Consider the following 13,059-nt stretch of genomic DNA (forward strand, 5'->3'; position numbering starts at 1 on the left):
GGTCTGGATCTAAAAAAAAATAAACATTAACATGATTCCTGTTTCTATTGAAGTTATTCTTGTTGTGCCAATATTATAATAATAGACTTTCTCTGCCCTTATTTTTCCAAAGGTCACTTCCATTGTACAAGCCTTCCAAATTATTAAATTTCCCAAATAACTGTAATCCAGGAAGTCTTTTATCAGTAGCACTGAAAAGATAAATGCCAGTTCATAAGGAGTTCTCTGTGAACTTCTCTCTCATTTGTATATTAGCATTTGGCTGTTAATGGGATTTGTCTCTTAGAAATTTGTTTTGCTTCTTATAGGCCTGATAAAAAACTAGTTCCCTGGTGGATCAGAGGGTTAAGGATCTGCTGGTGTTACTGCTGTGACTAAGGTCACTGCTGTGGTATTGGTTCAGTCCCTGGCCTGAGAACTTCTGCATGCTGTGGGCGCAGCCAAAAACAAACAACAAAAAACTAGAAACTCTTGAAAAAATAGTTAAATATTGTTCTGACACATGCTTATACCAGTGATAGTGATGGGGTCAAGGGGCCAATTATTGAGTTCTTGCTGGTGTAGACCCATAATAGCATATGGCATACTAATAAATTACTTTGGGAGTGGTAAATTACATGATTGTTGAGTTTTTTTTTTTTTTTTTCCTCAGTTTTGTTTTCAGGGGAGAAAATAGACATTCCTTGAGTATACATTGTAATGGAGGTAAAAAAAAAACCCTCTCAGAATTGTGTGGGGTGAGTAGGAGAGATATGAAAGTTTCCTTCCAAAAATCCAAAAAATAGACATTATGCACAAGATTAAGTGAATATTATAAAATCTTTGAATCTGGAATGAGTAGAGTAGTAGTAGAAGTAAGGATGGGAAAGTAGGGTGGTAGATTAAAGCATTAGAATTTTGATAGATTTGTGTGAAATTGCTGTTCCTGGAGATTTGGGGATGAATGAGCTACCTAGCTGTGTATGTACATTTAGGAGAGGGCAGACATTTTTCCGTTGCTGTTGTTTTTGAGGAACCATCTAGTAGCAGATACAACTGAGAGAGTCCCTTTACGGTGTTTTCTTGAGGGCTGAGAGTTTGAAAGACACTGGAATGGGAACGACAGAGCAGGTACTGAGGATATGTGTTGAGACTGTGCCATGGACGTAGTTGAGGACTGGAGGGTTGGTTTGGGAGGAGTAGGGGGAACTTTTGAAGGAGAGATTCAGAGGCCATGTTGGGCACCTGTGAAAGAGGCAGAGCATGTGAGAGGGAATAAGGCACAAAGAACGCACCTGACATTTTTTGAGGACTTACTGTGTGCTAGACACTGCCCTAAAGGCTTTTCATATCTTAAGTTGTTTAATTCTAACAAGAGGTCTGAGGAGTTCCCGTTGTGGCTCAGTGAGTTAAGAATCCACCTAGTATCCATGAGGATGCAGGTTTGATCCTTGGCCTTTCTCAGTGGGTTAAGGATCTGGTGTCCACAAGCTGTGGCATCGGTCATGGATGCAGCTCAGATCTGGTGTTGCCATGGCTGTGCTGTAGGCTGCAGCTGCAGCTCTGATTCGACCTGGGAACTTCTATATGCCGTAGATGGGGCCTTAAAAAAAAGAGAGAGAGATCCAAAATGTGGATATTTCCCTCATTTTGCACATGAAGGAACAAAGGCACAAAATAGTTAAATTACTCATGACTGCATTAGTAAATCAGGGATTTGAACCTAGATCTGTCTGAATCCAGAGCCTCTTTTCTCTCTCCAGGTGAAGATGAAAAGGAGTTGAAACAATAAGTGTGGGCTTCCACATGAGTGGATTGCCCGGGTTTCCGCCGTCCTCCCAGGACTAAGTGTGGTATAGTGCAAGTGTCTGGTCTTGGGAGTCAGGCTGGACTCATCAAAATCCCGGTTCTACCACTTTTTACCTGTGTAATTTTGAATAGATTATCTAACCTTTGTGAGATTTAATGTCTTCATCAAACAAACCTCTTGGAATTTGAAAGTTTAAATGAAGTAGTGTCTAAAACTTTAACACATACTACTCCCTTTCCCTTCTTTTCTTCGTTTTAGACCCATCTTATTATTTCTGGGTTGTAACGTTTACTGATAACTTAAGTCTCTTTAGGATGGAGTTTGGTCAATTCTCTTTTTTCTAAGAAGGTTATATTTTGTTTCTTTCACTTGGAAGGATGCATGTTAACTAAGAACAATCTGCCAAGACAGTCTTTGATCTTTCCTGCCCACCTAATCAAGAATTGTGTGAAATTCTAAGGGTTTCTGTCCCTTCTCTTTCTCCCTGTCTGGATTCCTTGGGACTGACATCATAGACGTGGAGGAGTCCCTGACCTTTGAAAATTCTTGACAGTCTTGCATGTTGTGGTTTTCCAGTGGGTTTTGGGAGGAGTTGGAGAGTACTCAGACACAGCTGTAATGCATCAGTGGGACCAGGAGAGGGTATAGTGTGAGAATGTGGACACTCTGGGGGATGTCGTAGATGAGAAAATGTAGGGGCAGTAGTTTCTCATGCATTTTAACATAGCTGCATTATCTATTAGCAGTATTTAGCTTTGAGTCACTTTTCTCTTACTACATAGTTGGGCACTCAAATCATGCAGACTGATTTTAATATTGGTCTGAGCTAAACTACATTTAGAAAGAGAAATCTGTTACAAATAAGATCATATAATAATCTTAAGCAAATGTATTCGAGACGACTACTGCTTTACAACACTGTAAACTCTGAGATGACTTGCCTGTTTACTACACTGATTCTCTGACTATCAGCAGTACTGGTGTGTGTGTGTGTGTCTAATAGGATACTGTACAAATACAATTCAGTTCATCTGAACAGAAAATGAGTGCCTACCAGGTGCTTGGATGCTAGGAGTACAGGATGAACAAGATAAGATTCCAGCCTCAAATGGCTAATGGTTAGTGAAGAGACAAGCACGTAAATAAAGACAAATACTGTGTAGTGTACTAAATGATATGACAGATGGAGTAAAGGTGAAGCAGAAAATGGACAGCTTAACTTGGGAAGCCAGAGAAGATTTTGCACATGAGGTAGTTCTTAAATTAGTCTTAAAAAAGAAATAAGAATTTACCTGCTAGACCAGGACCCATTCCAGGAAAAGGGAACAACATGCACAAAGGAACTGAAATTTGAAGTGAGCCTCTTTTCTCTTTCCAGGTGAAGTTGAAAGGAGTTGAAACAATAAGTGTGGGCTTCCACATGAGTGGATTGCCCGGGTTTCCGCCGTCCTCCCAGGACTAAGTGTGGTATAGTGCAAGTGTCTGGTCTTGGGAGTCAGGCTGGACTCATCAAAATCCCGGTTCTACCACTTTTTACCTGTGTAATTTTGAATAGATTATCTAACCTTTGTGAGATTTAATGTCTTCATCAAACAAACCTCTTGGAATTTGAAAGTTTGAATGAAGTAGTGTCTAAAACTTTAACACATACTACTTCCTTTCCCTTCTTTTCTTCGTTTTAGACCCATCTTATTATTTCTGGGTTGTAGTGTACTTGGGAAACTCCCAGTGCCAGGAGGAGAATGCTGGGAGGTATAAAGGCCAAAAGGTTAGGTAGAGCTAGATCACGAAGGGCCTCGTTTGTCATGTATAGGAATTTGAATATTAAGGATCCATTGAAGAATTTAAAGCAGTGGGATATAATATTATTATCTTTGTATTTAGATTTTTTTTGGGGGGGGGGGCTGCACCTGCAGCATATGGAGGTTCCCAGGCTAGGGGTCGAATTAGAGCTGTAGCTGCCGGCCTACACTGCAGCCACAGCAACTCAGAATCTGAGCCAAGTCTGCAACCTACACCACAGCTCACCGAGACGTCGGATGCTCTGCCCCCTGAGTGAGGCCAGGGAGCAAACCTGCATCCTCACGGATCCTAGTCATATATATTTGTTTCTGCTGAGTCATGACAGGAACTCCTCTTTGTATTTAGATTGATCAGCCTCTACAAGTGACCACTGTGAAAAATAGCTGGAGAGAGGAAGAGGGAGAAATTAGGAAGCCGTTTCCTAGGGTCCAGGTTATGAACACCTGAGAGAGGATAAAAAAGATGTAGCCTGTGGAAGGTGTTGGATGGATTTGGGAATTTTTAAAGGTAAAATTAGTAAACGTTAGTAAAGGACTATTTGTGAATGAGGGTAAGGCAAGAGAGAAGTCCCAGGTGGCTCTAGGCTTATGACTTAAGTGATGGGTAGGGTTGGGGGGTGGGGTGATGGTACCACTTGCTAGCATAGGCAATACTGGAAGAAGAATAGCTTGAAAGGGTGGGAGGACAGAGATGCAGAATGGGCTCATATTTTTATGCGCTGTATTTGAACTGCCTGTGGGATTCCTGGGTAAGTTGGAAGCAGTTGGGAGCTGCAGATGCATTTGGAGTCAGCAGCATTTGGGTGCTCAGGGGCATGAATGAAATTCCTCATGGGGACCATATAAACTGAGACGACGGAAGGCCTGAGGTTAGAAATGTGGCTGAACTAACCTTTGGTGCAGGCCCAGAAAAAGGAGTCCACAAGGTGACCAGGACACAGAGCCAGAGAGGCAGGAAGAGTGGTCAGATGTTTCAAATACTACAGAAAGATACATTAGATCAACAGTAAGGAGGATGGTGATCTTATCTATAAGTTGGTGCTATTGTCTTTCAGTAGAAGCCCGTTTTAGTAGGCCGAGGATTGAACATAAGGTGAGAAAGTAGCATCAGTGAATGCAGTCTATTTTAAAGAGTTTTGCAGGGCAGAAGAGAATAGTAGCCAGCAGGTAGGGCAGGGGAGGAAACTTGAAGGAACTCCTTTTGCTTTGTTTCATAATTTTTTCTGTGAAGTCGGAGGCAAGGTCATCTACTAGGAGTAAGAGCAATGATAAAGATTTGGTAGGAGGCTCAAGGAGAATGATGAAAGTGTGGGATAGTAGCTGAGAAAACGGGTACCAAAGTCAAGCAAAAGACAGGAGTGTTTCATTGAAAGGAATGAGACAGAGTACTGTATATCTATAGTTGTATTGCTCTGCAGTATCTGTGATCTTGTCTTGCTCAGTAGCGCCATTTAGTAGCAAAGAAGTTGAATGTGGGATCCATCCAGGTAGGGCAGATCAAATGAGTGGCTAAGGGAACTTGGTTTTTATAGGGAAAAAAAGTGATCACATGCTGCATATCTCTTCAGGTAGGCAAAAAGGGACAAAGTGGAACTTGTCCTTTTTCTCTGTCTTCCCTGCTTTTATCCTAGTCCAGCTCACCTTTATCTCTTTTGCAGTGGTTTTCTTTCTTTCTTTCTTTCTTTTTCTTTTTTTTTGTCTTTTTGCCATTTTTTGGGCCGCTCCCGTGACATATGGGAAGTTCCCAGGCTAGGGGTCTAATCGGAGCTGTAGACACCAGCCTATGCCAGAGCCACAGCAGCACGGGATCTGAGCCGCGTCTGCGACCTACACCACAGCTCACGGCAACGCTGGATCCTTAACCCACTGAGCAAGGGCAGGGATCGAACCCGCAACTTCATGGTTCCTAGTCGGATTCGTTAACCACTGCGCCACGACGGGAACTCCCTGCAGTGGTTTTCTAAACAGTTCTCCCTAAATCCGCTTGTGCTCCCTACAAACCATTCTTCTCACTGCACCCAGAGTGAACTTTTAATGATTTAAATATGATCGTGTCCTATCCTTGCCTGTAACCCTTCAGTGGCTTCTCATTACTTTTAGGATAAAATTTCAGTCTTCAATAGGGTCCACTAGGCCCTCTCTTCATCCTCATTTTGCACCATTTTCACCTCTGTTTTGCTCCCTGCCACAGAACATTGATATATGTTTCCTCTATTTAGAGCATTCTGCCTTTCCCCGGTTGTCTCAGTTCCTACTCATTCTTTGGTTCTTAGATGTAATATCATTCCCTTGGGAAAGTTTTTCCTGACTCTCTATAGGATATAACACCCCCCCCCCATATTTTTCTTTATTTTTTATTTTAAATTTTTTTGTCTTTTTGCCATTTCTAGGGCGGCTTCTGCGGCATATGGAGATTGCCAGGCTAGGGGTCCAATCGCCGCTGGCCTACACCAGAGCCACAGCAACGAGGGATCCGAGCCGTGTCTGCAACCCACACCACAGCTCATGGCAATACTGGATCCTTAACCCACTGAGCAAGGCCGGGAATCGAACCCACAACCTCATGGTTCCTAGTTGGATTCGTTAACCTCTGTGCCACGACGGGAACTCCTATTTTTCTTTATTATAATTGTGAAACTTTGTGTTTTTTCCTCCATATCGGAAGCTTTGTGAGGATAGAGATTGTGTCTAATTCATGGTTGTGTTCCTAATCCTGACCATAGTGCCTAACAGATATAAGCGCTCCATCAATTTTTGTTGAATTAATGATTAAGGTGGCTAAGGAATTGGATATCTTAGTCTGAGATGAGGATGTCCTGAGAGAGCAGGTTTGGTAGTAGAAAGGAAAAAGCTCGAGGGAGATGAGGTCGTAGCCAGAGTAAGATGTTGGGAGCTAGAGATTTAGAGGTGGAAAGGCTTTGGGGGATGGCAGGACTGAGGTGTCGGAGTGGAGATGGAGGTCTTTGTGTTTGATGAGATTATGAAACTCTAATGCAGAAATGTTGGATAGATTGTGCAGGTGGGAATTGAAATTGCTCAGGAAGGTGGTAGGATTTGAAGTGAGGGAAAATATAAGGCAAGGGTCTAAGTCTTTAATAAATATGATAGAGAGACACAGCCCTTTCCTATAGTGAAGGAATTCAATGGATAAGAATTGGTACAGTTTTGGGAATAGTAATGACTTAGTCCCTAGGGAAGCAGCAGTACATGGTACAATAGAAAGAGCATGTGTTCAAAATAGCTGGGTTAAGACTTTGGATGATCCATCTGCCTTTTCAAGGCTTATTCCTTTCTTTATCTGTAAACTGGGAATAAAAGCCTGCTGCAGGGGTTTTGTCATTAATGAATAAGAGAGTGTTTTTGAAAGTGCTTAATTAGTATTAATTTGTTAGTTTTTATTCTTGATTGCTGTCATTACTTCAAGAGGGCATGGAAGTGGAAGTAGGGTTGAGAGGCAAAGAAAGAAGTGGATTTTGAACAAGATACATGACTTCCATGTATTCTACTTGTTGATTAATACGGAGGGTCAGCATAAATACGAGTAAATACGAGTAAAAGCAAGTACTAATGATATAAGGAAGAATTTTGTTTAAAAAAAAAAAAAGCCACTGGCTGCCTTCTGATAACATTGCAGTGTTGTCCTGCAATAATTTTTTTTTTTTATGTAAAGAAATGCTTTATCTAATCGTTTTCCATGAAAATTCCATCATTCCTGGGAGTAGCTTTTATTGTCCTGGGGAAGAGATCAAGGACCATTATGTGAATGTTATAGAGAGAGGGGAGGCTGGTGATTTAGTTTAGAAGAGCATTTTTTTTTTTTTCATCTGTTTACCTTTAAGTCTTTTTTTTTTTTTTTAAAAAAGACTTAAAGTATATTTAATTTATAGTGTTTAGAGTATATTTAATTTATAGTGTTAGAGTATATTTAATTTATAGTGTTTGTGTGTGGAAAAGCATTTTTGAACAATTAGAGCTGTCCAACAATAAAATGGACATTGTAGCAAAGAAATGAGTCTCCATCAGAGCTTGTATTCATGTGGAGACTGGATGATTTATCTGTCAGAGATGTGATAGAAGGATTCTTGCATGGGGGCAGATATAGGATTAAATAATCGCAAAGTCCCTCCACTTGGAAGACTGGAGAATTTGTCTAAACACCATTCAATCAACATGTATTTGAGTGCCTCTTCTGTTTCATTTGAAAGCTTGAAATCTAGTGTTTTCTTTTTTCCTTCCTTGTTTGCTGAGAGCCAAGGACTGTGAGTCTTAGTCATTGCTATGGATATTCAGATTAGGAATTTAAGAAGCTCAAGCCAGGGGTGCGAAGTGAGTAACAGGAGCTGCTGCCCTCACCTGTTGGGTGGGGTTAGGATGGAGTCCATGGCCTGCACCTGCAGATATCAAATATAAGACTGTGCTGCCAAGAAGTGTGGTTTAGTGCTTTGAATTTCTGAGCAAGTCATTCTAGATAATGTTGGACCTTGAAATTATTTTTTAAAAATATTTTTTGAAAAGAGTGATCTACTATGTTGGTCTGTGAAGTCTGTGATGCCATGATGTTGATGGTTTTCATTGGCTTCTCACTCAAAAGCCTCTGTCTAGGGAAAGAAAAAAGCCTCTGTCTGGCTGGGAGATTGCCTCTATGCCTGTAGCTTACTCAACTCTTCTCTTTTCTGCTGAGCCCTTTTTTTGTTGGGTGTTATTTGTGTGCTTATTATATATTTCCCACATCCTATCAGAAAGTTATTAAAGTGGCTGTATGAGGCTCCTTTGCCTTTTTTTTTTTTTTTTTTTAAGTGAGAAGGTTGGAATTCATTTTGCAGCTGTGCTCTTAGTTTTGGATTATTCGTGTGTTTAAGTTACTTGGGCTGCTACCATCCCCTGTGACTTAAGATGATGTCTAAACTGGGCTTGAAGAAGGAACCCTGTGTTAGAGGAGGGAGAAACCATTCATCGCTGAATTTTGAAGGGATTTAATTCTTTTGGGGGGGAATTTAATTTTTAAGTATTTTATCTAGGGAACTAAATTATTTAATAATATTTTGAATTTGAGGTATCTTGGGCCAAAAATTCTTTATGTATCGGTAGTCTTTTCTGAAATTGTGATATTGAAATGGAAGTAAATTGGACATTGATAATAGGCAGACCAAAAGAAAATGTTAGGATCATAGTTTAAGAAGCCATAGTGAACTGAAGAAGTTCATTTTTTTAAACCTGAGAAGGATCTTAGAAATCTTTGGATCCAAGTCTAGGATGTACAAGAGGCAACTGAGATCCTGTAAGTAATTTGACCAAAGTCACCCAGCTAATATATACAGGTGTAGGTAAACATCACATGATATGAAGGTGGTGGAAGTAATGACAGTATGATTGATGTCTCTTTAGAAAAGAGAATTTCTAAAACTGTAAGAGATGGATTGGGACTGGGACTGACCATTAGAAATAGAGGGGTGATGTGAAATAGGAAGTATTCTCAATTTTCTGATCTGCTGAGTTAAGCCTTAAATTGATTGGTTTGGTGGTGGCTCATGTGGAGGTTCAGTTAGTCATTTAATCATTTATTCATCAGGCATTTATTGACTGTCTACAATATTGTAGATGCTATGCTGGATCTTGGGGCTACAAATATGAATAAAACATGTCCCTGTGCTCCTGGACCTCTTGTACTCCTGGAACAGTACAAGAAAGAATACTTTGTTTTGCCATCTCCCTCTCTCAAAACAATTCTATGTGAAGTTGTTAGTGACCTACTGGTTTTATAACCCACAAATCACTGCAGTTTATTTGCCTTACTATTTCTAAGGAATGTAGAAAATCAGGATCTGATCACACCACTAAACAAGCTATGTGTTGAGGTCAGGGGAAGTGTGATAGAGAAGTACCAGAGTGTCACCCTTAGAATTTAAGTTGTTTAGAAGGAGATGTTTCTAAAGAGACAGTCACCTGAGGCAGCCTGTTACCTTTGAGAACTCTGCCTTTGGCATTCCCTGAAAGCGGGGGATTGTGGGTGTGGTGGGGCAGGTATGTGCCTGGTGACTTTACGAATAAGTCCTCGTCTACAGAGAACTGGAAACGTGTCTGAAGTGGCAGATTTCGGTGAGAAGTTGTTCTTCACTTGGTTATTGCTTCCTCAGCTGAGACTGCTAACTTCAGAGGAATGTGGGTTGGTGCCAGTCTGACAGGTCAGGGATGTAGCTCCTGCCAAAGTCAAGTCTGAAAGAGGCGATCTTTTTCAGGTTAACCTTTTTGGCAGTCATTTGTCCTGAGTGGAAAAAGGCATGTTTCCTGGGTTCATGAAGTTAATGGACAAAGACTAACCTTTGTTATGAACCTTTGGGATCTCTACTCTGCTTTGCATAATCGTAGATTGTTTTGAGTAGCTTTGTTCTTCCTATTTCCTCAGAATACTAGCATCAGAATACTAGCCAACTCTATAGTTACTCAGTGTATAGTATTCATTCATTCATTCATTCAACAAATGTTTACTGAGAGCAAATATTTACCGAGGGCTGTGTGCCAAGCACTGTGCCAAGTGTGAAGGGATCCATGCTGGGGATATGTCAGTGAACAGGACACACAAGCTCTTTACTTTCAAGAAACTTGCATTTGGAAGAGGAGGCTAGATAACAACTTATTAAAATAATTTCAGGATATATCAAGTGCCAGGAAGGAAATTAACAAGATGCTATGTTAGAGGATAATGCAGGTTGGGAATTATTCAGGGTGGTCGTCTGCTGGTTCTTTCCATTAGTTTGGATAAGCAAACTGATGGGTAAAAATATAATACTCTAAACGGGTAGAGGAAAAGCATTACTCAGAGTGGTATTATGGTTTTGTGGCTAACGTATTAAGAAATTAATATAGGTAAATGGGTGAACTATGGTAACTAGACTTGTGGTGGTGATCACTGTAGTGCATATCGACGCTGGACAATAATGTTAGACACCTGAAACATATCATAAAAGGGGAAAATGTTAATGAGGAATTAGCAAACAAAATGTTACACTTTATAATAAATTCAACTGAAGTGAATGAGCTAGGGTAGTTCCTGATTTGGTTAGGAAGCTTCCAAAGTTAGGCTATGATCATCCCGTTCCAGTGTAATTTGGGCCTTATGTGTTTATTTCCTCCACAGGTGGAGGCCTGAATTTTGATCTGTGTCCTCCCTACATTAGCTGCCTGAAAGTACTTAATGATCACATGACCCTGGACATGGATGCTGTCCTATCGGATTTTGTCCGTTCCACAGGAGCAGAGCCAGGGTTGGCCCGAGATCTCCTGGAAGGTAAGAGTCTTTGGGGGAGAATGAGGAGAGAGAAAGTAAAATGTGATATTTATTTTTAGGATGACTTGGAACATTTAAGGTGATCAGAAAGATGCTTTGTGTATGTTAGGCCTTACATTTAAGTTATTTCTAATAATGCACTTTGTGTATGACCTATCATAATTTTAAAATGCAAAATTTCCTTTTCACCTTGAATTTCTGGCAGCTTTCTCCACTGTCAATTTATGCTCAGGTAATGCAGTTCAGATTTTTTTTTTTTTTGCCATTTCTAGGGCCGCTCCCAAGGCATGTGGAGGTTCCCAGGCTAGGGGTCAAATCGGAGCTGTAGCTGCCAAGCCTATGCCAGAGCCACAGCAACGTGGGATCCGAGCCGAGTCTGCAACCCACACCACAGCTCATGGCAACACCAGATCCTTAATCCACTGAGGAAGGCCAGGGATCGAACCCACAACCTCATGGTTCCTAGTGGGATTCGTTAACCACTGAGCCATGGCAGGAACTCCATGCAGTTCAGATTTATAGTAGTCCACTAAAAGCATAAGTTTAGATCTATGAGGCTTTTTCTGTATATATGGGTTTTCATATTTTGGATCATCCATGGGTTTTTTTTTTTTTTTTCTTTACTTCCCTAACTTATATTGGTCATTCTATGTAGAATGAATCAATTCAAGGTTTTCATTTTGCCACCTTTGTTTACTCATGTCTGTATATACACATAAGTGTGAACGTTCCAGATTTTTTTTTTTTTTTTTTGCTTTTTAGGGCCGCACCTGCCTAGGGGTCAAATTGGAGCTACAGCTGCTGGCTTACACCACAGCATCAGCAATGCAGGATCTGAGCCAAGTCTGCAACTGACACCACAGCTCATGGCAACACCAGATCCTTAACCCACTGAGCAAGGCCAGGGATTAAACCCATAACCTCATGGTTCCTAGTTGGATTTGTTTCCACTGCACCACGACAGAACTCCGAATGTTCTAGATTTTCATGTCCTTTAGGCTTGGCATCATGTCAGTAGGATTCTTTGCATAGAGTCATGGTTGAGAGATGCTTTTTGGGTTTTTTTTTAATTTTTAAATTTTTTTCATTTAAAAAAATTTTATTGCCGTGTGGTTGATTTACAATGTTGTTTTAATTTCTGCTGTACAGCATAGTGATTCAGTTATATATATACATATATCCATTCTTTTTCAGATTCTTTTCCTCTGTAGGTTATCACAGCATGTTGAGTAGAGTTCCCTGTGCTATATAACAGGTCCTTGTTGATCATCCAGTCCACATACAGTAGTGTGCCTATGCCAATCCCAAACCCCCAATCCATCCCTTCTCCCCACCTGTCCCCTTTGATAAGTATGTTTTCGAAGTAGCAGATGCTCTTGGTGAAAATATATCATGACCCAAATAGGTACGCCTGTAGAGGAAGGGGCAAGTTCTTAGCATACATAGATAATCATTTAGATTGCCAGCCTATGGAGTTCCTGTCGTGCATGGCTCAGCGGTTTACGAACCCGTCTAGTATCCATGAGGGCTTGGGTTCAATCCCTGGCCTCGCTCAGCGGGTTAAGGATCTGGCATTGCCATGAGCTATGGTGTAGGTTGGGTCCTGCATTGCTATGGTGTGGCGTAGGATAGCAGCTGTAGCTCCAATTCAATCCCTAGCCTGGGAACTTCCATATGCTGCAGGTGTGGCCCTAAAAAGACAAAAAAGAAAAAGAAAAAAAAAAAAGATTGGATTTGAGAGATATGTCAGGAGTGTAAACAACCCTGAGAATTGACTAGATATGAGGGAAGAAGAGGAATGGGGATCTGAGGAGTGGTGAAGTGCTGAGATGATGGTAGTTTCTGGCCTGGCAGAGTTGTGATGCCATTACTGATTTAGGGAGTATGGAGGAAGGAGAAAATCAAGCTTTGGATGGAAGGTGATGGACATTCAGTTTTGAACATGTCAACTGTTAGGAGGACCTATTTTAAGGAGTTTAGCAGACAATTGGAAATACCGATCCAGTGTTCAAGACAGATGTCATTCATTCATTAGTTCAGGACAAAAGTCCTCCATTCTCAGCAAATACTTACTCAGTACCTACTGTGTACCAGGTTCTAGATGCTTGAACAAAACAAAACAATGCCCTTACATTCTAGCATGAGAGATAGTCAGTAAACCATAAACCTGATAATGAAGTAAA

The 13,059-nt window shown here is 40.8% G+C and overlaps 1 protein-coding gene across 4 annotated transcripts in view; it reads left to right on the forward strand.

The window, feature by feature from the left end:
• Positions 1–13,059, forward strand: part of OTUD7B (OTU deubiquitinase 7B) — a 56,602-nt gene that overhangs the window by 21,521 nt on the left and 22,022 nt on the right. For all 4 annotated transcript variants that reach the window (XM_085023036.1, XM_085023037.1, XM_001925669.8 and 1 more), the window contains exon 2: positions 10,727–10,876. In XM_085023036.1, the coding sequence (XP_084879162.1) occupies positions 10,792–10,876 (85 nt within the window). In that variant the 5' untranslated portion in view covers positions 10,727–10,791. The remainder of the gene's footprint in view (positions 1–10,726; positions 10,877–13,059) is intronic.

This window comes from Sus scrofa, chromosome 4 (genome assembly GCF_054392235.1).
Source record: "Sus scrofa isolate SSC_HxYL_T2T_F1_AM1 chromosome 4, Sscrofa_HxYL_maternal_Yorkshire_Landrace_v2.0, whole genome shotgun sequence".
Taxonomy (NCBI): domain Eukaryota; kingdom Metazoa; phylum Chordata; class Mammalia; order Artiodactyla; family Suidae; genus Sus; species Sus scrofa.